The sequence below is a fragment of the Anser brachyrhynchus genome (genome assembly GCF_964034855.1).
Source record: "Anser brachyrhynchus genome assembly, chromosome: 10".
Lineage (NCBI taxonomy): Eukaryota > Metazoa > Chordata > Aves > Anseriformes > Anatidae > Anser > Anser brachyrhynchus.
In genome coordinates, this window is record NC_137705.1 from 12,709,866 (window position 1) to 12,736,961 (window position 27,096).

At 36.1% G+C, this 27,096-nt stretch overlaps 1 protein-coding gene across 42 annotated transcripts in view; it reads right to left on the reverse strand.

Moving 5' to 3' along the window:
* The window catches only part of SLMAP (sarcolemma associated protein), a 100,950-nt gene that overhangs the window by 11,500 nt on the left and 62,354 nt on the right, over positions 1–27,096 (reverse strand). For 28 of the 42 annotated variants that reach the window (XM_080606167.1, XM_080606182.1, XM_080606172.1 and 25 more), the window contains 9 exons: positions 26,014–26,094; positions 25,685–25,744; positions 20,787–20,909; positions 19,967–20,041; positions 15,494–15,814; positions 14,065–14,182; positions 13,235–13,406; positions 10,777–10,911; positions 4,405–6,335 (listed from right to left, as the gene is read on the reverse strand). In XM_080606167.1, the coding sequence (XP_080462293.1) occupies positions 6,246–6,335; positions 10,777–10,911; positions 13,235–13,406; positions 14,065–14,182; positions 15,494–15,814; positions 19,967–20,041; positions 20,787–20,909; positions 25,685–25,744; positions 26,014–26,094 (1,175 nt within the window). In that variant the 3' untranslated portion in view covers positions 4,405–6,245. Of the gene's footprint in view, positions 1–4,404; positions 6,336–7,358; positions 7,449–10,776; positions 10,912–13,234; positions 13,407–14,064; positions 14,183–15,493; positions 15,815–19,966; positions 20,042–20,786; positions 20,910–25,684; positions 25,745–26,013; positions 26,095–27,096 lie in introns of those variants that run through there. The other 14 variants (XM_080606166.1, XM_080606178.1, XM_080606156.1 and 11 more) reach the window with 2 other exon arrangements.

A 27,096-nucleotide genomic window follows, 5' to 3' on the forward strand; every position in this document is an offset into this window, starting at 1 on the left:
TACGAGTTACTATATTCTTCAAGACAAGTATTGTTGCTGCATCAAAACTGATGACACATCCAATAAAGTATTTTCCAGAGTAAGAACTCCTAACAAGAAATATAAATATAATATTGACATAATGGTTTAACATGAAAAGATTAAAATAACTCCATTCCATACCGAAGCCCTTACTTAAACACTCGTTGTGTGTGTGTGGTGATTCTAAGGAATTCCTATCAGAGGTTACTGAAACAAATATGAGCTAGATTTTGGATAAATTTTATTCCAATGGAACAGAACAATCGCTTTTCTCTCGTTACTCATCAGGTTTGAGAAAATTACTTAAGCTTTGGTTTATCTTCATCAGATATGACAAAGAGAGAACACGCTTAGAGGCACACCTGCATTTTCAATATATCTCCTGCCATAATGAAATAATTACATCTCCATACTAACCTTCCTTTGCATGGTTGCTAAACGCAAGCAATTGCAATCTACTTTACCACACGCAAGCGCAGTCTCAAAGAGCAGTTATACGCATGCACACGTACCCTTGGTGCATTAGAAGTGTTACATTGCCAGCACTGGAAATAACGCTCAGACAGTGTCTGTAGGTTGAAAAATTTAGACAGTCACATGAATAATTTGGAATTAGAAATGCCTTTGAGAGGCAAGTGGCAGTAACAAGCAGCAATATAGCTACGAGAAAAGGAAAAGACAATATGGTCTTGGGAAAATGACTGGTTCTGCTTCACCTCTAATCGAATCACATTGTGTACAGAATGCAAGAACGCAGAATAATTTATACATAAAGCATTTTTTTAAAAATAAAATTCAGTTTTTGTAAGTTTTTTAAAAAGCAAATTTATTGGTGTTACTATACCAAGACTTCTGTAAGTCATTTGACAGCCCAATAAAAACGATCACTACATTACTAGCACTGCTACTAATAATCCAGATTAAAAAACAGCTGACATTGCAAAAACGAAGTGAAGTAATCATTGTGTGTTTTCTCTACTGTCCTGCAGAGATCTGGGATTTGGCTCACTCCTATTCAACAGTTTTTGATCAGTAATGTAGAAAAGCTTCAACAGTCATTGCTGTTAAAACCCGAAAGCTGTTAAAACCCGAAAGGAAAAAAAAAAAAGACAAACCAAACAAAGAATAACAAAACCAAAAAACCACTGATGATGTGGTGAACAGTAATGGGAACAGCTTTCTGTCTTGTGCTGCCCACTTACAGCAGTTACTGCTGAACAATCCTGCAGTCAGATACCACGCGGCTGGAGCAATGTGAGGAATGCACGGACTTGATTCGCAAGATTAAAATCCAAATGTTAGAGAAGCCAGTGAATACCAGAAAGGTCCTGGGGATCTGGTAGGCAGCCAAACAGGATTATCAGAGTGGGATACAAAACGTATTATTTATCCTATGTTAGTAGGTTGTCACTGTAAGAGCATGTTCTGTTCTGGCATCCCTTCCAAAAAAATAATGCTCATACAATTAGATATAAATTTAGAAGCTGACAACAAAAATCGGAGGAATGAAGAAAAAAATTCAACTCAATCCATTCATATAAAATAATATTAGAAGGTATTTTGATCATGGTGTGTCAAATCTCTGGATCAGGACATTTGCAGTAGTAGAACATCCTCTAAAAGATATATTGAAATCTAACAGCTGGGAGCCAAAACCAGATGAATTTAAGCTTTTTTTTTTAAATGAAGAGTACAGTAATTGCTCAAGTAACTTACCTAGAGAGGTGACCAATTCTTTTCCTGAAGTTCTTAAATCAAGATTTCTTTCTAAAATATGTGCTGTAGTTTAACTTGACGTTATGTTTCTGACATTAAAATCAGTGAAGTTTTATGACTGCGATACCCAGAGCAGTAATCAGATATGAATTCCCTCCACTTTTGAATGAATGGAAATTTGAGTCTCTGATGGCCATTACCACTGAAACTTTTGTTTCTTTTGCTAGTTTGCCTTCTACATTTCCATGCCAAATTCTGGTAATATGGTAGCAGTTTTTAAAGCAGTAATGTGTGCAACCCTTTCCCAGCAGAAGAATCTGGCTCTCTGGGCAAATCTTTGCTTACTAATTTGAAATAGCTGGCACAAAATAAAAACCCAGGGAAGCAGGAATGACTGGGAGACGCATACTGCAGCCTGATTCCTGCCAGAGGAAGACGGACAGAAGGATGGAAGAAAGGAAAGATGGAAGGAAGAAAGGAAGGAAGGAACTGTGCGTCCAGAAGTGCACACACAGAGGGACTGGGAACAGCAAGGCACCTGGATCTGAGGAATTCAGCACAGTTGTTTGCTAGAAACAGATCACCCTTAGAACAGATCCAGAGGTATACACTTGGAAGACAGAAGGGGAGAGAGGGAATACAGCTTCTAATTCTTTCCTATGACCTATTGATATTTTAAAGAAAATTCAAACTCTTGAAACAAGTCGCTAAGGGCAGATGAAAAACCAGAGGGGATAAAAGGTCCCAGGGGAAAACCAGACAACCTGCTGCAGAGCTGGTGTGAGCTACAGCAGCCTCCTGAAAGCCCCTGGGGTTAGGGTGACCTGGTGTTTTAAAGCACTCGGGTGCTGCTGGTGGAATGAATCTGCAGCAGGGCATTTATTACAGAGAAGATTGAAGCTGAAGAAATGACTCTTGCCAACGATAGAGCCACACAGATTAAGGCAGGAGAAATTCAAAATGTTACGTAAAGCACCCTGAAAATTTGAACAGATGATATACTTCAGAAGACTTGATTGAAAAAAATTTAAGAATATACCCTCAAAATACACCTTTGCCTCAGCTATCAGTCATTTGACACTAAATGTCCCTAAGACTGTTTTATGAGAAAACTCTGCAATACATTGTGCAGGCTCACAACTCTCTAGCACCAAAACATCCAGAGAATCTGGAATAAGGGTCAGGAAGACACTGGAAGAACACCTTTAGTTCAGCTGCAAGGAACAGCAAAGTTACAGTATAGTTTTTATGTTGTACATCAAATACCTGTTGCTGTAGTAGTCCCCAGGAAGGCAGAATTGCTATTAGAACTTAATAATAATAATAATAATAAAAAAAAGAAGTGCCTCATCAAGATTCCAGAGAAAAACTGAAGAAGCATTTGGATATTTTATTATGATAAATCTTCCAAATTGAACTATTAACCAATAAAATAACTCTCAGATGTATCTTCCTAGTATGAGAAACCTTTTTAAAACCTCAGAGTTTGGTTCAAGCTCAGAGCACTTATTTTACAAGTAGATTCAGAGCATCTTAAATGCTTGTGAAAAGCTGCTCTTGTTGCAGAAATTCCAAGGCTTAGCTAATCAAGCCTCAAAACTAAAAAAGAAAAAATCTGAATGTAAAAGAGCACAGATATTTACCATAAACAACACAATGAAAACCAGCTGAAAAGAGAGGTTTGTGGACAGACTGCTTACAAAACTCCACTTGCTGCTTTAGTGTCAACGCACTGGAGAACAGTAACTTCCCATTCCCCAGCCCTTCTCCAGGGATTCTCAGGGAGTGAACTGTGCTGATTCCTGATCATTTTGAACATGCAAATGTCAAGAACTCCTGGGAAAGGCCACGTATTAGGGAAACACAGGTATAATTGTAAGCATGAGCACCCATGCAATGTGTACTACGCATCTGTGTATGCGATGTAAATATGCACACATGCACGTAATTAATCTTTCTCCTTTAATACAGCCATGTTGGGTCTCAAATTTCAGCTCTCTGATGCACTAAAGATTTCTGAAAACACAACATTTGTCTTTAATACAAAACCAGGCCTACGTCACAGGCAGCGCTGCTCAGTATGGGGCACCCGTTGGCAGTGGGGGCCCCCCACCGATGTGGGTCCAAAGGAACTCAGCCCCTTCCCCGCTGCGAGCCACGAGGGACTCCTGCTCCTGGCCTCTGCTCCACCTCCTCACACCACATCTACATGCTACCCGCAGGGAGGAGGGAAGAGGATCGGTTGGAAAAGTGGCTGAAAGGGACAACCGGAGAGTGCAGGATGCTGAGGAACAGAGGCAGCATCAGGCTCCCTTCCCCCAGAAGGGCTTTCCATATCTGCAGCCACTGCTCCTGCAATCTCATGACCTCTGCCACAGGCGCAATCCAGCTTTCAGCTGTAAAAACTTTATTATTTTCTCCCCGGCAAGAATGCTCCCAAGTTCTTCACGGCCCTCTCCTCCCCCCTTTCTTTCTGAAAGCCACAGACAGGAGAGAGATCAGCTAGACAAAAACTTAAACCAGTGCAAATGTGAAATACAATGTAAAAAAAGTCTTGATATTACTGAACATGCTGCAGACATTGTGCCTAGTAATTGTGGCAACATCTAGCACAAAAGAAACTTAGCATGAGTATTGTTTTCAAATGAGATTCAACTCAAACATGCATAGGGAGAGTAAAGTTATTTTATTAAATCATGCACATCACGTGTGTTAGTGCAAATAGTTTAATCTGTACTCCAGAAATTCTATTGTATTTTTATATCTTTACAAAATAGATTTAAAACAATTATTTACTTTAAAAAAATGTAATTCTGAAGTTAAGCATTTCAGAACAATATTTGCAATAACCTATATACAAGAGGTACTGAGTACCACTGGCATACGAGTGTTCTGTGGTTGGGTGGCCTCCTGCAACTGAAAATGATGAAATGAATGAACTAAATGACAATATTTTCTACAAGTCACTTGTGGACTTTTTTCCATAACTAATAATCCTCCCAATAGCAAATCCCATGTAACTTAAGATAGAATCTTTGATTAAAGGACTATGACCCTCAAAACTTTACAAGGTAAATTATATACTAAATTTCTATTTAAATATTTAAACTACCTGTTGATTGCCTTAGAATTGTTTAAAGCCAATTCAATTGTTGAGATTATCTCCCTATGTTGAAGTTTCCTTTAGCAGAGCCATTTTACTTTACCATTCTTTAACATATTATTTAAGTCTTTAATAAACTTTTTTGACAGAACTGTTGAGCTGAACAAGACAACTAGAGCCTACATTTAATTCAGCACTAACTACAGTGATTCCCACCAAAAGTCAGCAAAAAGCAATAGGCATAGTACTTGGATAAGGAAAACAAACTTTGTGATGGGGACCACTGCATCGTACTTACAGCCATAGGATGAGGATGCACAAAATTCTACTACCAAATTAAAATCACATTCACCTGACAATACGTTACCAGGTGTATGATTCCAATTTTGTAGTATTTTATGTATCTTAGAATTTTTTCAGCTAATCACACTGTTGCAGTTCTCTTAATGAAGTTATGTCAATAAAAGCTTAATTAAAGAGTTTCTCCAGCTCATCAGAAAGTATCAAATGACTGAAAAAATAAATTGATACAATGTGATATGTGAGAAAGTATTCATACTTTTAAAGAACGCACCTCTTTAAATATATGAAATTTAATAAATTACATTCAAACTAAAGTTAACGTGAGTTGAACCACTGCACTATGTCCATCAAATGACCAAGTATTTGCTCCCAGAAATACCTTAGCTCACTCAAGAACACACACATGCTTATACTCGCACACGCGCACACTAAATAATCTAGGCTGGTCTCCACCATCAGTATCTCTATTTCTTTAAGGCTGGACATGAATTGTGTTTATTCCCCAAAAGTCATTAATAAAGCAATCCTTATCAAAGAAAAATACGTTTCCTTCAAAAGGCGTGATAAGAGAAGTTTTCTTAAGTCTTGTTCCCAACAGCTCAGTGACTAACAGCAAGTAAAATGGTACACTAGTTTAAAAAAAAGTCATACTGAAAGGCACTGAGCACACTGCATCCGTTTTCCAAGTATCTGCAAGGTTACTTGGCATGGGTATCCAAATCAGAAATGTGTTTTTCCTTTTAAATCTGGCAATCAGATTCTAAAGCACGTGTCTGCAAACCTAGCTATTATAAATAATTTGGTACCAAGAAGCCTACTTTAGGCCACCAATATAGTATTCAGAATCCCAACATACTAATTTAAAACTTGCAGGAAATTGTAAGCAAAAATATTGCTCACAGTATGATGAATCACAATTTTATTCCCTCTTTATAGACAGATACATTTTATACAGTTTAAAGCAAATGACCCTACTGCTGTTCTCACGCGGAGCTGTGCTGTATTAAGAGGTAAAAAGGAAGAGAATTAATCTGTTTTCCCTCAGTATATGAATGTTGCCAGCTTCTAAAGGGAGGACGGTGTATGGATTCAACAACAGTTCTCATGGAGAAGCTCTGGTTAGGCCTGGGTACAGCACCACGGCTGTTACAGCAACCAAAGCTGCCATCACAGGCATCCAAGGCCATTGTCTCTGTGTGGAAAGAAAAAAAAAATCAATATCATATTTGTTCTAATTCATACTAATCAGTTTACCCCATGGTTCCTGAAAGTCCTGAGTACCTGTTGATAGGCATCACTAAAATGTTACCCACGAGCCCTACTGCAGGCTAGTCCTGACTTGGAGGGGCACAGTGACCCGTGCTGCTTTGGCAAAGGGAGTTCCACAGCTCTTCACGACTGAAGGTCACCAGGAGAACCAGTTCCGTATTTCCAGCTTCGTTACCGTACGCACCTCAAAGAAATCTGCTATTAAACACGTGAGGGCTTAAGATGTTTAAAACATCACTTGAGCGAAGCAATTGCTAGCCAGGTGTACGTAGTACTGACATCTTTAACTTGGCTTTCGAAGGTTCAAACCCGGATCTATGAAGTTAGTTCATAACAGATCCTAACAAAATCATTTCCAACGGACTGTCACGACATTTTATGACGACAATAAGAGAAGGACACACTGGGAGACGTTAGAGGAAATGCAAGCTGAGAGGTCAGAATACAAACCAACCACCTATTTCTCATCTTGGTTTTATCCCATCTTCTTCACAGCCATAGTGAGAAAAATAAGGGTTTAAAGCCAGAGAGGAATTTCTTAGTCCGTAAATAAGAACTGAAGCTTGTTGACTTTTATTATTTAAAGGCAAACTCTTCATTTTTTCATAGTTAATTAAGCAATTAAACTTTCTTCCAGGCCCTAGCATCACAGCATTGTGCAAAAGGTAGCCCATTTGCTAAAGACAAACTGAGACCAAGTTAGAAGAGGCACATTCAGAACCAGTTAGAATGGAATTCATTGTTAGAATTAAAGAAATCAGACAGATGTTAAGTGATTAGTTGATCGCTCAGCTCATCAGTATCAACAGAATGGCAATATTAAATGAAGGGTTTGCTTCAGGTAAAGAAATACCTGTGAGCATTTCACCATGCACTATTTTATACAGAAATGGCACATACAGGTGAGAGGGACAAACATACATCGACTGAACAGTAGTGCTTGTACCTTTCGCTACCACAATGGGCCGTAACACCAATACAGGAAAGCCAGGATTAGGCCGATGAATACGGCTGGGACGGGTTGTAATATGGAAGGCTAAAGAAGGGAAGGGATATTAAAAATCACTTTGTGCTATAAATCAATCAGGTAAAGATGATTTAGAGAGGGGAAAATAAGTCAGTGAGGTTTGTTTTAAATGAAATGTATTAAAGACATCTAACACAATACAGCATTATCTAATCTGGTATACAAAGTTAGTACACCGTTCTACTCAAATGAACAGGAATGTTTAAAAATAAAGGGAAGGAGGCAGAAAATGTTCTAAGAAACTTCATCTCAACTTGGAATTTGCCTGTATCTTCATTCTATTTTGTTTGTTTTGTTTTTTGTTTTTCTTTTCTGAGTGATAGGAAATCCAAACTGGATTTCTTAAGGGAGAAAGACTCATACCAGGTATTAAATTCTTCAGCTGCTTTTTCATTCCACCTTTCTCATTTTCCATCACCAGCCTCCAGGAAAAACAATCTTTTTCCTTCATTAATGAATTAATTACAACTATGTCCACAGGCAAACCCAGTAGTTCAGACATTTCTGTAAGGTTATAGCATGACTGTACATTCAGCACCAAGGTACTATGAATCAGGGAAGTATATTGCTGTTAGAGACACCACAAAGATCAGCATCTCTGGCAGGGCATCAGCCTTGTGAGCAAATGCAATTCTAAAAATTGATCCAATGATGCAGCTGGGCCAAACTACCAGCTAGCAAGACTTCAGGGTTCATTTAGCTTATGCTTTTATTAGAAGAATCTAAATATTTTCTCAATTATTTTCAGTTAACTGTAAACTACTTCACATGTTAGATATATAGCCTCTATCCTTAAAATGATAAACTAGAAGCAAAAATGGACCTAATTTCTTTTTCAGCTGTCCTTGGAAGACATCTGCTTTCTCTGCATCTTAACCTATACATTTGTGCACACACACAGACACACAGAGGTTAAGTTCAAACCATGCTTTGTATTTTCTTAACTTTTTTGTGCTGAAGCCACCCTGATTTCTTTCAGCCAAATAAATACATGATCAATTCAGGTTTGAAGACTTCTAAAACATTGTGATTGAAAAACAGAATCTCACAAATCATGTGCAACTCAAAGTAATTTCCATGCAGTATTAATTTTTTTTTGTCATTGGTGCCACAAATCACAGTGCCATCTTCCCACAGAAAGCACATGGGTAGAAATAATCACAGCAGTGTTCAAAAAAGCGCCAAAAGTTTAAGTCAACCAGAGCAGCTAATGTTCTCAAACCATTCACATAAATAAATCCATCGTATGAAGCGCATCAGGAAATAATCAGTGACTACAAACATGCAAGCACAAGTAGTACACCACACTGCTAAGCGGTTCAGAACACAAAGCTTTTTTTTTTTTTTAAAGTAAACTTCATCCTTCCTAAAGGGAAAGTATAAAACCTTAATATTTAAATGGTATTCTAAATGGAAAAGAGAAGCCTTCTCTTTTCTAACATTTATTAGTTTACCAGACAACCTTATAAATGTAAATGGAAATGTAAACGGAAAAGAGAAGCCTTCTCTTTTCTAACATTTATTAGTTTACCAGACAACCTTATAGATTTGTTTATTTATCAGCAACACACATTCAAGTGTGGGGGCATCTTCACAAATGAGACAGATGACAAATATTCACCACATTAAATGAAGTGGCCTCCAAATGATTATATTTCCCCACTCATGAACTTATCAAAATACGTAAAAAATTCTCCTTATTGCTGAAGAGCACTTAACTAGGTGCTTCATCAAAAACATGCATCCTCTATTAGAATATGAAGATATGCAAAAACTCAGATATAGATGGGCTACAAAAAGGAACAAATCCCACACTGGGAAGTCACTTTCTGTGGGACACTGCCCTAAAGAATGAAGTAACGGATAATGTTTCCAGTAAAAAGGGGACAAGAGTACTTGAAAAATTAGAGTTTGGAGCTCAGCCCAGTATCCATGATGCTTCAAATAATCCACAAGATAGACATATTTTACATTGCTGATTGTGAGTAATGCTCGCTTGGATAAGCAAGCTTGTCCTGCGAGTCCTTATATGGTTGGATGCTCTTCATACCCTGACCTCCGGGCTTCAACTCTTGTAGCTCCTCTGGAAACAGATTTTGGCAACTGGTCTAGTTCCTCATTTCATTTAAACACCCACCTCAAATTCTTCCTAAAAAAAGTCCCTTACCTCACAAGCTTTCATCTGGTACTCCAATTCCCCTCGCAGTATTTTTCTTCCTTCAACTACCCCCCTTTTTCACTAATCACCTTAGGGCTGCGATTAGTGTTTTAACAGAACAGGAAGTCTCACATTCACAATTATTTCATTATGGTCTCTTCTATTAGAAAGTTCTGGTTTGTTTATTTCTGCACATCTGTCTATTTCAGTAACTCAACATTGTTTTGGCATTGCAGAAGAATTCTAAAAAGGAAGCAGGTTCCAAGAGGATATTAGCATCATAGTCATGATAACAGCTTTGAGTTCTTTACATCTTTGTTTAACTATGTCAGAGGTTTACTTTCGGTAAGTAGGCTATGGTAAGAGTATTCATATCAACTTTGGGCATGTAGCATACAGCTGATTTTAGAGGATAATACCTGTAAACTTTTTATTTTGTACTGACTACTACAGGAGTTGTTGACCCACCACAGATCATGGCAGCAGTACAGGAAGACAAACTGGCCATCCCAGAGCAGTAAGGTATCTAAAAAGGCTATAATTACCTTCTAACACATCTGCCACGCTTAACATTTGGAGGATCTCAGAAGCCTCATCGTAAGAAAAAGCTGTCCCTAGCTGTAAACTTAATTCTAATGATAGAACCTCTCAAATCAATTGTAGCAGAAAAGATTTCCATTAGTGAATAGAAAGAATGGTTCAACTACATGTATAAAGCATGAGCTGACCAGGGATAATCACTGTTAAGAAGCATAAGCAAGAGTGAGGAGAGAACAAACATAATATTCACTAATAAATAAAATAAAAGCATCTCGAAGAAGGTTGCTTAACTCTTTTGGACCCAGGTTTCTCAGCTTTTACTTATGTATCAGTCTGAAATTAGAAAGTTTTGCCTAGTTCTGGTTCACGATTAGTTAAGCTGGATTATTTCAATACAGCAGATATCTAAGGCCATACTTAAAACTGTCATGGAGCTGTAAATTTAACTTGCATGCATAATTGTACCAGTGTAATGACCTGCAAATTTGCATAGGTAGTACCAGAATGGAATTTTGCATATGATATGGTACATGGACCTTTTGTTAAAGCCAGCCTTTTCTATTCAACACTTAGGTGTTCTCTCAATCAACAAAATTGGTGTCATAACCAGACTTCCCCAAATATTTTGGACAGACTTACATTGTTTCCTTTTTCTTGTAGCAGCTTCAGGTTTTCTTTACACTGTTTAAGCTCTTCTGTGATTGACTGTTTTTCTTGCTCAGCCATCTCATACTTCGCCTTCAGTTCTGAGAGCGCTACCTGTGTTCTTTCATACTAAATGCAAAAAGAAAGAAGGCTGCAGATTTCTGGACATCCAAAGCATGCTTACAATTGCTTAGCACCCAGCTTTCTTTTCTGCCCAGCATAACTTGCCTTGGATCAGAACACTCTCTATTACTAAAAGCAAGACAAAAATATATATTTTTTTTTAAATGAAGATTTTGTTCCTGTCTTTGAAAAACTAGGACTCCTTGTATGCTTTTTCAGGATAATTAAGCGTAAATGCTGTGTTTATGTATAACATGATACAAAGAAGTGTAATAAATTTCATGGTAGATATGTAATGATCTCCCCTACTACTGGAGGAGAAAACACAACTCACTTAATGACTAAACAGGCAGCAAAAACATTACAACTTGCTTCAGAATCAGAAAGATTATTAGAGGTCACGTTACTAACAAAAATTCACAAGTAGATAGAATTAACAAATTAAGTCTAGAAACACAGATTAACTAGCTACATTTCTATATTAGGTTTCAAATATTTTAAGTGTCCAGAGCTTCAAAAATTTTCCACTTCAGACAAATGTAGCACCTGCCCATGCTGTATGACATTAAGAACATACAAGTGCAATAGTTCAGAATGAGCTCACCATTATCTCTCATTAAATAATCAATAACATTTTTATATTACTTGAGAGGATTCTTTTGCAGACAAATTTTGCCTGACTTGGAACTTCTTAGGAATATATTCACAGACAGCAAATCACTGAATAGAAAAGAATGTGTTTCTTTTTACCCGGGACATTCTAGAAGTAAACTACATTTTTAGTAGACTGTCACACATATTCTGAAAAAAATCACTGCATTGAGTACTGTGTCCTTTTCCAGAAAGCTTGCTCATACTCAACTGTGCCGAGTCCTTCCCAGAGCGAACAACTTACGTGCTGTACCAGTAACAATACAGTAACATGACATCTATCAATAATAATCATGGACAACAGTGCATGAAGAAATTAATATGAACGGTTCACAATTAACACATCTTCATGCTAACCTCAGAACTCAAGGCTAACACACAGCTTATCAACTCTTGCAATGATTTCCAAAGCAAAGAAATATGAAGTAAATTAACTCATCTCTCTTATCAAACAATTACTCATTAGCATATGGGACAGAACTGTAAGAGCTATAAAGACAAAACAAGATACAGGGGAATAAGGAGTCCTTTACATTTAAATAGTGGTCTTACAACTATGCTGATCAGTCAAATAGGTGCAAAAATCAACATTTTGTATGAAGCAAATAAAACTTTTTCCCACACACCAAAATCAATCGTAAGAGAAGGAAAGGCATTTTAAAAAAATAATATGCCACAATTCTTACTGTGGATTAAGTATAAACAATATGGGGACAATGCATCTCGTCTTTCTATCTTATGGACAGTTTCTCCTTTTTCAAACTTGCATTCAATTTTCTCTACAGATGACAAGTTTTCTAGTAGTCGTCATGACAGTGGTAAGTGAGGACAGAACCAATGACCTTCAATTTGTTCGTGGCATTTGCCACAAACTTAGAAGAGTAGGCAACTTTACAAACACGTCTGATTGCTAACACACAGATTAGCAAGACTGTTCAAATTAGAAAAACAGTAAGGAATGTGACACGGATGACCTAACGACAAAGCAAAGAAAAACACTGCAGTACACAAACTAATAGCAGTGACAGGGGAAAACTTCTCTCAAAATGCCTCTAGAAGAAAGCAAGTAACTAATGGAGATTATGGCCTTCTTCCAGACACGATCATTAGAAGCTAGGCTCAAAATGCTGGCTTTTCCTTATGCACTTGCTAATCATCTTTAGAAGCCTAGCGATCCATTACAATGAAAGGAAACCATCTCTAAAGAATGTGTAGTCCTGTTCTCAAATAAAGCTTAAATCCGACTAGGAAAATCATACTGACTAAGAAGAATACATTTTGACTCATAATAGCTAACTAGACTCTATACCATGACGATCAGTAACATTTCTGAATAAGGGTCACCTGTCTTTAACAGCTTGTAAGTAAGCTAATGCTCTTACTAAGATAATGCATGGAAGTAAGTTTCAGGAAGTTCTCAAAACACGTAAGTTATTTGAAATCTTCCCTTTGAGATTTAACCACTGATGTGTGTATGTGTATGTATGTGTACGTATGTGTGTGTATATATATATACATATATATATATATAGTTACTTAACATAAACGTACTTGAAATAAAAGAAAAAGTTCTGCTACTAAAAATTTTGAATTTTTTGACATTTAAGCTTCTATAGTGAAATAAAAGGAAAGTCACTGGGCATTGTATTCCTTCAAAACAGAAAACGTTTCTTGTTACCTCTTTCTGAACATCCTTTGCTTGACTCTCAGCTTCACTGAGTTGGCTTTTTAGACTAGCTGCATCCTGTTGATGTTTTTCTCTCAAAGATCCCATCTGATTTTCAAGTTCCTTTCGAGACATTTCAAGAACACTTATATTGCTGGTTAGCGCTAAACTCTGCTTCTGAGAGCTGAAAAATAAAATCCAATTGATTCTTTACATATTTTAAATTTAAACAAAAGATTTTTAAAGCAGTTTTCACTTTCAAAAGCTTCACATTTCTATTTAATACAGAAAAATCAGCTAGGAACAATCATAGAAGTGCAGATCATTACTGACTCCCTAATGCAAAGTGCTGACATAAAAGATTGTCCACGGACTTTTAAATGCATGTGCACACATTATCATGTTTAATGTAATTATAATCTATACTATAACTTATATTATCATTAATTTTTTTTAGTTTCATAATTTACTTTTTTTATTAGTCTCTAATTATATATTATATACATTAAAGCATTGTGAAACAAACTTGTAATTTGAAGAAGTCTGTCCAAGGTTGTTAGAAGTATTTCATTTGTTTGCACACGTTTCTTTTGCTTACTCCAATGGCATAAGCCAATAGCAAAATACATCAGGATACCATGTAACATATCTGAGAAGTAATACAGAAGCATTTGGGGAGAAATAAGTGGCAAAATTGTGCTCTGCCAAAAACTGAGATACAAACAAAATTTCAGTTCATTTAATCATGAACACTATCAGACATTTAGTACCAGTTTTGGGAAGAAATAAGAATAACCAGCCTTTCTTTGATACCTTCCTAGACAAATCCACCGTGCCCTTACCTAGAAAGCTCCTTCTCTTGTCGCTGAAGTTCAGATGTAAGCGAAGTATTTTCCTTTCTTAGTGTAACACATTCAGCTTCCAGAGCACTCCATTCTGCCTTCAACTTTTCAAGTTCACCTGCAATTAATAAAATTAAATTTTGAGTACAATAATTTCATGAATGCTTCAAGCAGCACTAGCTAATAAATGGTGGAAAACCTGGTATTAGCTGTAAAGCTCAAATTATTATAATCATGTTATATGAATTCTATTGCAATCATTTATAAAACATATCACAGTATCTTTTACTGTTAGGAAGAGCTTGCGAGCCAGTAAACAAGCTGGTGCTTTTTCTTAATGTGAGCTTCTTTAAGGCACAAAGCAGTAGAAAATTGTCTTGCTTATGTGTCTACTCGAGCATTTTAAAACCAGTGACAAAAAAAAGCATATTTGAAGCATATTTGATTTCACTTCTCAGCAGAAAATCGGAAACAAATTGAAAGTAACAAACAACTAAAATCATTAGATAACCATGTCTCTGCTATAGGGAACAGTATGTTTAAAGCAATAACTAAATGGTTAAAATAAGACCTTTGAAATAAATCAGTCTATGGTAAAATTGGTTTTTATCACATATTACATGTCTTCGTAATATAATGACGGAGACTGGAGTCTCAGCTGGGAAAAGGCTTTTCTGATGACTTCTAAGATTAACTAACTCAGAATTCAAAGCATATTTTACAGATACCAGCTTCTCTGTGGCATGTAGAATATTTTAGCATGAGCTTTTGACCTCTATTAGCGGATTCTCCAAGACCCGAAGCTATAGAACTCCAGTGTATTTACCTGCGTGTACGGCAGGTAAAGTGAAGAGCAAATGAATGAGCCTAGCAGATCTGGCTCAGCACCAAGTATTTGTGTATCTCTGCACATCATGCTTCCAAAATAAAACTAATTCTAAATGTATTTTAACATAAATGAACACAATATCATCTGTTTTATTAATCCATAATAAATGCAGGTTTCTCAAGTGAAGCTTTGCTATAAAAATTAAAAGTTCAGAAGCTACCCCTTTACAGGCTTTAGTTATATAGATTTAATTATACAGATTTCATGCAAGTCCTTTTGAAAACCTGTAGCAGTATCAATCTCTCTAACAACACAGGTTTTCCAAATGGCAATGCATTTGGCCTACTTTTGATATCAAAAGGGTACCTAAGCTAATTTAAGCATAATTGAAAGTTACTATTTAATGAAATATACAGAAGGGTTTTATTACACCATAAGCCTTGATACACATCTATAAATAAAAATATAGTAAGTGCATGTGTGTGCATGCATGATGGGAAGGAGGGATAGAGGAAGGGAGGAAAATTTGAATCACTGACATTCATCAGACTGAGAAGGATGCTGTTTGTGGTGGTCTGTGACATTGTATTAAACAAGTACCTTTCAAACGAGTAGCCTCTTCCTTGTGCTGCTCCTCACACTGCTGACACCTGAGCTGAAAACTGGCTTGTAGATTGACAATTTCTTTTTCATAATCTGAGGCATCTTTCCTCCACCGTTCAAGCTCTGCTCGCACAGTTTGGAGCTCTTCTTGAAGAGCAGAAATATCAGTATCTCGTTCTGATGCTGCCTTTTCGGCTACTTGTTGAAGGGACAGAATTTCATTCTGAGCACTGACGAGCTCATTTCGAGTGCTTGAAATTTCGCCCTCCTTCTCCTCACGAAGATTCTCAATATCTTCTTGCAACCTCCGCAATTGAGCTGGAAAACATACATAATTGTTACAATTTTTATAAACTTTATTTACAGAAAATCTAAACAAAACCCTCCCATTCTTGACCTGCTGATGTTTAAAAGAACTAAAGAAAACTAATGCAATTAAAAACATATTAATCTTAACAAATGATCTACGCGCATATGAGGGGTTGTGTATTACAGAGAGTTAAGAAACAGGAAAAAGGGTTTGACAAAGCTTTCTTAGACAGGGTTGTTATGTGGAGGACATTAAAGGAACTATCCTGAAATATGAAATCAAGATTTAGATCCAAATTTGTTGTAAGCAAAACAAGTATTACAGAATGGGGAAACTGGGGGGTTAGTGAACAACAGGGAAAGCAAGAAAGCTTCTGTGACAAGCCGAACAGATTCGCAATACTACATTGGAAATGTTTGCCTGTTAAGCAGCTAAAGTTAACTTGTGATGTCTACAAATATTTGAGGGACAGAGAGTAATTTCTACTCCATTCTCTCAACTTGTAAATTAAAAATTACTTCTTTGCAAAAAGTGTTTTGCAAGGCTCAAGATGAATTTTAGATCAAAAGCAATAGCTGCACCTAACATACTGAACTGTAAGAAGACCTTTAGTGCTCATGAGTGGCTGCAAACTGCAAATGTGCATCAGTCACCTAAGTGCTGAGTTATTCAGCATTTCACAACTGCATGAAGCAAACCTTATGAATTATTCCTATTCAAAACTGTTTCATTACTTAACATCCCTTCTCTGAGCACAATTATTTTTCATAAATATGCATGCAAATAGAATCCTGTGCAGATACTTACAAAAATACAGTACAGAAGAAAGGAAAGTATGAAAGGAAAAAGAACAAAATTATAGTTAAAACCCTGACTGATGGATGCAAAATGTATAATTTGCCCAGTGTTTTTGTTTTGCCTTTTAAAGTACACAAATGTACACAAAGCTCACACGTATTTCACTGATATTCAAAGAGAAAAGCAATTACCTAATTAATGAAGAAATGCTCTGAGAAAAGAACAAAGTTCTTTAGATCACTCGAAACCCTAATATCAAATATTGTAGAGGGTTAGAATTACACACTTACAGTAGTATGTTACTTTTTCTGAAGCAAAGGGCAAGCAAGGACAGTGGAAAGCACGGGGAAGATAACTGAGGCTAAGTAACCTTCACAGGTTTCTTGCATTTATTTTTGTTCTCTCAATCCATTACAGAAGATGACACCGAGAATGTGAACGAGTCATGCTGTAATCTGATATAGCATAAAAACTGCTCAGGATGGGCTTTCATGACAACTATCCATGATGCTTGATGTCTTTCAGACCTTTCATGTACAGAGATATAGGCACAATTCATGCACAGGTACAATCTAGAAACTTTGCTGCTAGTTGACATACAGTAAAGAAGAAACATGTAACTTTTTTTCTCTTCTGAACAGGCTCCAGCAAGACATTTAGCTCATTAGATGAGCTAAGGAACCTATGAACAACCCAGTTCTGCACTTTGGAAGGAAAATACAGCGTGGTAAAGACCATGATAGCTCCTATGTATTATAATACATAACAGCTATTATAGACTACACTAAATGAGCTTTCACAGCAATCCTGTGTAAGATGAAGCAGCATACCTGTTCCATAACAAAAACATCTGCAGCACGATGGATTTCTGAATATGTGAGCAACAAAATGCTTCCATCTCATTCATTTGGAAACAATTTCTACAGGATTATACTAACAGAATAGTAATCAAACTAGTAGATGAGAACAATCTGACAGAGTAAGACAACAGAACATTAACAATCACCTGTGTATTGTTGTATTTGAAGCTTTGAATCTACCAAACCCTTATTAAAAGTACATGTTTCTAAAACACCATGAATTAAGTCTTGTTAACACAGCAGGAGCCCATCAGTTAGCAAAGCAGGGATTTTTCAATATATATATCTTCCTGATATATGTGTTTTTTAATCAAGCCCAACTAAATTGCTGCTTCTCAGGCAGCTTTTCCAAGAAATTTTATTTTTTTGTCTGCATTATTTATGAGCAGCTCTCCCTTTAAATACTCAGGCATGAAAACAAGCATGGTATGAATGAAAATCCAAAAATATACAAGTGTTTCTAAAATTTGGTGGAGTTGTAGAAATAACTTACACAGAAGATTTACTACAAAGAATACTGGAATGGCTTCCGAGGCATGGGATATAATTTGAAATGGCTATTAGAAAAAAAAGCTTCCATTACATCTCTTTTTTATGTAAGCCATTACCTCACCCAAACTGAATGTTTCACTTTTTTTTTTTAATAGGCAATGACTAGTTACTTCAGATGGAAGAATTTCCTTGCTTTACCTGTCTGTGCATGTAAAGAACTTCACGTGTAGAGACAGGATTTCAGTTGTTTCTACAGCACTCTCTCTATGTCAAACACACGAGCCACGTAGCACTGGCTGGCCTAAAACACTGATTCCATGAAAATACCTCAACAAATGTTACCATATGAGATTGTCAGGATTTTTTTTTCTCCAGTACAGTTCACAGAGGCTGCCAAGATAGAACAGTGACATCATGACAACTTCTCCCAAGTTGTGTGATAAGTCACACCCTAAAAGTTTGGAAAGGAGCAAGCACACAGATAATATCAGAATGTTTTAAACCACAATGGAGTAATAAGAACAAGAATCATTAGCAAGAACTCACTTGGGAAGTGTTCAAGAGACAAAGAGCCACCTTGCAATTAAGCATGGCTCTGTCAAGCTTCTACTTTTTTCTTTTTTTTGAGAAAAGATGTAAAATTTCTTCCTCCTGCATAGAAATGCCTATCAAACCCTAATTTCTAGCTTTTCCTACAGCATTTTTTTCTTAGAGAATTTTCATTGTTAGCAGGACAGAAGTCAAAATTTAATCACTCTTATTCTGAAGAAGGCTCGTCTTTCTTAGAGGAATAATGGCAGAAGACCTAAATACGCTTCGCTGACATTCGTATAAAACAGTGCAGTCATAAGCTTCTCAGTAAGTGTAACTGGTATATGAGAAATATCACGTTCTACAACAAACTACTACCCATAAAAATAATTTTCTAAAGCTAATTTAATTTCCTAAGACAGTAAGACTTGTGTTGTCAGTCCATTTACCTGTCTGTTCATGTCTTCTAACCATTTTGATGTCCAAATCCAGCAGTATTACTGACAACGATCTCAAGGTATGAAGTTCCTACACATTCCTTCTCAATGGCTGAGTTCAAAATGATGGTGTTCATACCAACATTTGTTTTAAGGAAGAGTCCTAAAATAACCCTTATCAATTTTAAGGCAAGATAGCCGCTCGACCAGTGAACTCACTCGCACGTACAGGCTGACAAACAAGCAGGTGTGTAACGCCGAAACTGCTTACATGACATGCTACCACTAGCCCAACATACTGGGCGAGAGAGAGACTCTTGTCAAAGGTTGAGCTAGCACAGATCTCTTAAAACACCAGGGCAACACGAAGATGTTGGAGGGGCTGAGGTATTCAAGAAACCCGCAGAAAACCAAACTTGGCTAGTTTCACTGCTCTTCCAAAACCCTTCTGCTTTCAGTCAATAAGAACTTCACTAGCTTGAAAACAGTAGCTTCTGTGTCACAAGTAAGAGTTACGCAAATCATGGGACTCCATTCTGCTATAATCATTTTGGGCTGAAAGGAGCACGAATGCAGTCATAGCATTTTTCATAAAGCACAGACTGTGCTTCTGTTGAAGACATTTTAATGCATCCAACTTGAGTGCAGATCTGGAGTGATTAAAAATTATTTAAGAGGATTTTACTAATAAAGTGAAGAGACTGAGAAGTACAACAAAATAAACCTTCTGAGTGTTTAAGGAAAAGGTAAAACAGCCACAGTAAGAATCTCTGGATCATTCAAAGCTAAGAAAGACTGAAGGAAGAGAAAGGAGAAGAGGAATATGTTACAGATGACATTACTTGCATTTTTAAAGTTACGATTAAAACACAGACCTTGACAGGAAACATTTAACAACAGAATTCGGAGATACTGTGAAATGAATCATATTTAAAACATACACTCACTTAACATTTTCCTTCGTAAGTCCTTATGACGCCATGGAAACAGCTAAAGCAATATATTTCCCCTAGGAGACTGAGGTGAAAAAAATATTTCATACCTTGCAGAACATTTATTTGCTTGTTAGATTCTTCAACTTGCACTCGATATGCTCTTCTCTCTTCTTCCAAAAGTGCTACAAATGAAAGTGAAAATGTGCCCAAATGTTTGTTAGTAAGAAGTATTTCAGTTTTGTAATTAGTTTTAGTCATGACTTCCCCTTAATTGAAAAGATTAAAACAGTCAGATTATTCCAGTAAGTTATCAAAGCTGGTAACTGTGTAAGTAGTTTAATAAAAAGTTAATAGTAAATATATTATTATTGTGGTAGTATTGCAATTAATTTGAAATTAATATAATCGGTTGCCTGATCCAAAAACTCCATGTGTGCTAAATGCAAACTGGTGTAGGGGTGGGAAGAAAAAGCTTCAGCACGACCACTGAACAATGTGAGTTAAACTGGACTACGCTATTTCCTGCTAAAAACAACCCATGGTCTTGCTGATGACAATGATACAGCTCCATATTTGAAAGGACGATCTGAAGAGCTACCACTGAATGCATTAAATTATGTGTCTTATCTGAAATATGGATGAACCAATATGTCTAGATAAATATATCTTCTACAAATGAAACATATAGAGTTCATGTACGTATTCAATGCTATGAAAAGATGGTCAATCTTGAAGCAAAAAGTCAGGGGCTCAATCTGACTGCTTATATATATTAAAAAAAAAAGTTTCCGACTTTCTGTGCAGGAGATGGGAATGCTAGGAAACAGATCTATCCAACAGTCAACAAAGCTGGACCCCTTTTTAACATTACCTATTAAATACAATTTTAATGGATACCCTACATAATCAAGTTGATCTGAGTCTCACCTTGAAGTTCAAAGCATTTTTGTTTACTTGTTCTAGCTAGCTCTTGTGCTTCAATCAGCTCCTTGTGTAGTTGCTGAATTTCTTGCTTAGCCTCAGTCTCTGATTGTGCACCCTGCAATTCATCTGATAAAAGAACATTTTCTTTAAAGCATAAATTTGTACAACAGTTTAATTTGCACTGTCATGTGATGTCATGTGCCTTTTTATTCACATCATCCAGAGTTAGTTAAAGTAAACTCAAATTTGGATTAGGTAAATATTAGCAAAAATATTAATACACTTTAAAAAGGAGGTAAACATACGCATAGTTTAAAACATTCATTCTACATAACATGCAGTAAAAAAAATCATACATGAACTCAAAAATTTTTAAAAATACTGTACAGATTGGCAAGGATTTCTGTATTGACATAAATAAAGAAACAATAAGTGTAAGACAATCCTTGACTATATTTACAATTAGTCTATTTTTAAAAGGAAGCTACTGTAACCTTCTTTCCTAGCACAGACCTAGCAGTAATGATCCTGCATCAACTATCGCCCGAGCCCACCCTCCCACAGTCCTGCCCCTCCAAGCACATCCCAGCCTGGTCCAGCAGCATACCAGCACTCAGAAAAAAGACTGCGTCTTTCCTATTCTCACAGTAATGAATTGGTGGGATCACAGAGTATAGATATGGGTGCACATGTGCTTTTAGACCTTCTCAGAACCAAATTATGAGAGCAGAAAGAACAAAGAGGACTAAATATTTCACCCAAATACTCTTTTATAAATTTATTAAGAGTTCCAAATCCTAGTTGCTCTCTACTGGAGATGTTTTGTTCTTAGCTTCTCATGGATGAAGACTTGGAGCAATTAGACTTTCAGTCCTCCTTAATGAGACAGTTCAGCAGAAACGGATGAGGAAGTTGGCAAATTATGTTCTTGATAAAGAAGCAGTGTCCCAAATCAAACAATAGACACCCTAAATGAACTTTCTGGTGGACAGCATTTTCAAATCAATGAAAGCATACATCATGAAAGACAACACTGCTTCAAGGGAGATGAGAATCTTAAGTTATGGGACAGCATAATCAATTTCGCAGAGACGCAACGTACGTCAAAGTAAAAACTCTTTTCTACTCAAATGCAGCTGGGAAATTTCCATACACTTGATATGTTTTTAAATCAAAAGCCAAGAAACACAAGTATGCCTATGAAAAAAAAACAAACAGGTTTTTGGTCTTATACAAACTGACAAGCATCACGTTTGTGCTAAGATTCAAAACAAATTCTGTAGTAGGATTGCTCTATTCATAACTAGTAAAAACTGTTATTGGGCTTTGAAATAATTCTTTCCAGAAGCAATTTCATGTCATGAAAACTGGTTTGAGAACCAATGCAAAAAAACTGCAATTAAACAAGTATTTGAGCAATTTCCAGAAGTATTCAACATTGGACTAACTGTCCTCAGAAGTCTAAGGAGTTCTATCATTAATTATGAGGTATAAAAAAAAATAGGTCAAAATACAACCGTTTGAAAACCCTCATTCATTTATTCTAGTTCATGGAAAGTTTTCATCTATGATCAGATTTTTTGCCACGTTATAATAGATTCTTAATAAACTCGACTTTCTGTCCCACACCCCAACACAATTAAGATTTCCTTTAACATTTCTTTCATTTGTTTTTTACTCTACTGGTAGATTTAAAATCATTAAAAACAAAACAAAACAGTGTGATAAGTAACAAATTGTTTCCAAAGCATATGAAGTCTGCTTCTCCCTCAATCTGGCTCTAGAAAGAAGTCTAACTCACGGGTCAGTTCTAAGGAAAATTTAACATTTCCAATTCATTAAAGAATATCATAGATGGAAAATATTCCTTCACACACTAATATAAACCTGGATTTTGCAATTTCAGGATCTATAAAGCTTCAATAAAAAAGACAAAGTTGAGATTAAATCAACATGATTAAATCAGCTTGAGCACATTAGCAGAGCTCTGCTTACATGTTTGCCTTTATATTTTTGTTCTGATAACAGAGATGATAGAATGATACATAGGCTGCTGTCTTAATTCATCCCTTATCTGTGTGTCTGGTCTGTGGAAGCAACTACCTTAGTAGGCTGGTATTTCTCCAAGTCTCACAAAAGTTCCCTTTCAGAATTCTGCAGGATTTCTGACGTTGTTCAGATGAGTACTTTCAGAGTATTCAGATGAAGTCAGATAGACAATTTTAAATCTGAGTTTTCTTCAACTTTGTAAGGTTCACAGAAACCTTATAATGCACATAAAATAAATATTTGGCTATTACTGCAACATTAAAAAAAAACGGTTCCCAAACTTCTTGAACAAGACCTCTACTGATTCTTGATATTTATTATCTAAATTAACACTATTCAGCAAACAATTCAGCAAACCCTCAACGGAACACACTTTTTACTTAGATTCCACGGATCAGTCCCGGAGTTACAAAAAAAATAAGGAAGGTGACAAGAACAAGATTACTGAACTTCTGATGGCAGTTATTACTTTCCATCTGTTCAACATATACCTGTTTTTCACTTTACAATTTTTCTTTGTTATAGGTAGTCACAAGCCACTTACACAGCAACATCTAAGGAATTCTTATAAATGGCTAATAAAGATGTTTAGCTCTACTAATCTGTGCAGGGTCTTCCCCTTCCCCATCTTTGCCAGATTCTGACTTGCAGAAAGCTGAAGCAGATCCCTGAATGCTCTCAGAAGTTACTGATGGAAAATACACTTGGAGGAAACTACAACAATTTAACATCTCATCATTTTCTTGTTCCGTACATTTGTTTTGTAAATTCCGACAGTTAAACAAAAAGGAGCAGTGCTTTTTCCAACAGCCATTTCCGCATTCCAGCAGCTGCCAGATCAGAAATGTTCTCACTCTTCCTTAATTACATGAATGCATAACAAACCCAACTGGAAGTCTTTCTGTGGCAAATAAGATCCTTTTAAGGGCAAAGTCAAGAGCATGCAGTGGCTCTCTGACATAACTGCAAGCAAAACTGTGAGCTTACAGACTCTTCATAAAAATTACAAAGGCAAATGATTCACTGTACAGATATTCTTAAATGGTTTCAGGAGAACAAAATAGGAATGCCTATAAATAGCTTCAAGAGAAGAAGTTTTTCCAATTCCTTTAGTTAATTATAATATGCATTCTGATTGCAAAGCTGTCTATGCAAATAAGTATTTTTCTACTTCTTGGAAGTTCTGTGATGGTTATGGTTTAAGTCTAACTGGGTAAAGACAGATGAAACAATGACAATCACCCACATGAACACAAGACTGTTTTGATGTTACTACCAAAAATTTGATTTTAGCTTTTTAAGAGTTCAATTACCCCTCCCTGTCACTTCAATACAGCCCGGTCAGAAAAAGCGTTAAGTACACCCGACCCTTGACAGAACACGAGCCCATTCTAACCCAGGAAGCAGTATGCTCACAGAAGGCTTATCTCGTTCTTGGGCTATAAAAGGCAACCTTTCTGACAGAGCCTAGGAAGGCTTTATTTGCATTTAGGGAGAGTTCAGTCACCAGTGATTTTTCAATCTGAGGGTCCATGGACTACTTTTCATGTGCCTGCAGAGGATAACTAAGAAATCCAGCCTATTATGAGTAGTCTTCAGTTGGCTACACGTGAACATTCACTTTCACTGATTTAAAAAAATATATATACATACACATTTTTTTTTTTTTTTTGAGAATCCAGAAGGGTAGAAAAATCACTTAATCAGTGGACCTACCACTACAGATTTTTTATTTGTTTTTCCACCAAGCGTATATTTGCTTAAAACATTTAGCTAACTGCTTTTGAATTATAAATATAGTGTATGAGTAAGGTTATGTGCTTTAATATTTTGCTGTTCATTGCAGAGCAAATCGTAAACAGAACATGCTCAGTGTTATGAACACTCCTTTTTATATAGTTCTGTTGAACTGAAATTCACTAGAAAAATCTCATACTCAGTTTTAGTTTCTTGTTTGGAAATATATATACTATATATTTTAAAGTTCTTTCTATCAGAAAATCAGAGAAGTGTAAACAATTACAGAAAAAAAAGCTCTCTTACGGATTTCCTAAATTTCATTGTGGTTTCCTGTCTTTCTGAACCACGAAAAGCTCTCACATTCTTCTTTACTTGGGATGCCAATGTAAACATTATTTCATAGATATTCACAAATATGTGGCAGCACATAAAGCCAAGAAAGTTAACTTTCAGTATGCTAAATGTAACGATATCCCACAACACTTTTCAGATCATGTAAATATGTAAATAGCTTGCTAATCAAGTCTAAAGTACATGCCTTCAGAGCAGTAAAAAGTGTGATTTTGTAACTGTTAAGATCATAGCTAAGGTTCAACAATCATTCCAAATACTGTTAAAACAAGGAATTCAATCTTCACTATGTTAACAATAAAAAAAGACTTTACACTTTTCTTTTTTAGCCACCAGATGCAAATCAACAGAAACATTTCTGACAGTGATGGAAACTATGCAGGTAAAATGTCACAATGCTTAAAGTATTTGTCAGTGGTGGAGGAATCCCTTTTCTCCTTGGTTATTAGCCCTAAACTGAGTAAATGTTGAAACTATTTTTCAACAATACTTGAAGTTATAACATGTAAGTTCATAGAACAGTTTTGGTGAGTGCAGCTAACTTTAAGCACAAATTACTTCTATATTAACACTCGGCAGTATGCTTTTATATCACCCAAAGGAAACATCATTAAGTGCAACTCTTCCATACTACCATGATTTAAACATTTCTCGAGTCTTTGTACAAACACACATTTCATTAAAAATCAACAAAAAAAGCTGGTAGACTAACTTATAGACACAGATTATGAGTCTAAAATTACAAAAATAAATTTGTTTACCTTTCAGAAGAGCTACTTTAGCAATAGGTTCATTTAGATCTTGGTCATCCATTTGGGCATCTGGAAAAAACAACATACTTTCAGAGAACAGGTAGACCACAGACAGTTTTCATATATGCATTCTTTAAGCAAAGAACCTTTTATACTCTTCCCACATTACAACAGTTAATTATAAAGTTGCAAAGTAAACAACACTGCTTAAATTTATAACCGACTTATAATACATAACACACAATACAAATATTCTCTGCCCTTTTAGAAAATTCTCACGATTAAGTGATTTAATTCAAACTAATTAAATTTTACAGAAACGTCAGTTAAATCTTTACCTGTAGTGTCGTCGCTGCTTTTTTCCTTGCTTGGACTGAGAGTGTCTGACAAATCAGATTCTTTCACTCTTGCCTGATTCTCTGTAAGAGACAAGGAGATTCAGCTACAGTAAGTAAATACTTTGTTCAGTTTCTTAATCATAATTTTTTCTATACACATATCTAATGACTGTTAAATGTCACTAGAAAAAAAGCTGATAACACTTAAAAACCTGGTGTTTGCTTATTTCTTCATAAATCTGGGCTAAAATGGATTCAGTATTACTAAGTCATTATCTAGCCTAGCATCTAATAGGGGATGTAAGAGCCTCATGCACAGCTTGAACTTTTGTTTAAAGCTGTATTCTTGCCAGTTGGAACTCTGTGCAAAAGCTGATTGTTTTATTCAATCAGGGAACAAATAAGAAAAGAAAAGCAGAACAATGCAGATATTGTTACAAGTCAGAATGAAACTGCTATTAAGAATAAAACTGTGCTTCAGTATTTTGGACAAAAAAATAGCAGCAAGTCTTGTATATACTGTACTGTAAAAAAAGCGTAGTGTTAACCAATCACGAATCCCAGTAATATAAATTAATACACTAAGTAGTTTCTAGAAAGAATTTTTAGTTCAGATTGTATTACTACAAGGCAGTTGCTATGTCTTTTCCATAAAAAACCTTCATGAAATAACTGCACCACATTATTGCATGCAATTTAGTGAAGTCCCACACATTTTTTTCATCAGTTCTAAATTTTTTAATGGGAAGCAGAAATTTTCAGAAGTTGAGGGGACACAGCAGTAGCCCTGACTCCTAGTCTAAAGGCTTACTTTGTGAGCCCCCCCCCTTTTTTTTTTTTTTAGTTAACTATTTAAATTTAGTTATGATGGAACCATTAAACAAAGGCACAGCATCTCTTGACTAAACTCTGTAAGTTTGGCACCTATGAACCTTGACACCAACATGCAAGTGAGGTTAAACATAAGGAAGTCCTTCTTAGCCAACTACGCCCAGCCTTGGTTTGACAGCATTGCTGCCTACCACAGATTAACAGATGTTTCTTCTGAGTATCAAGTTCCAGGTGAAGAGAGATGCATACATA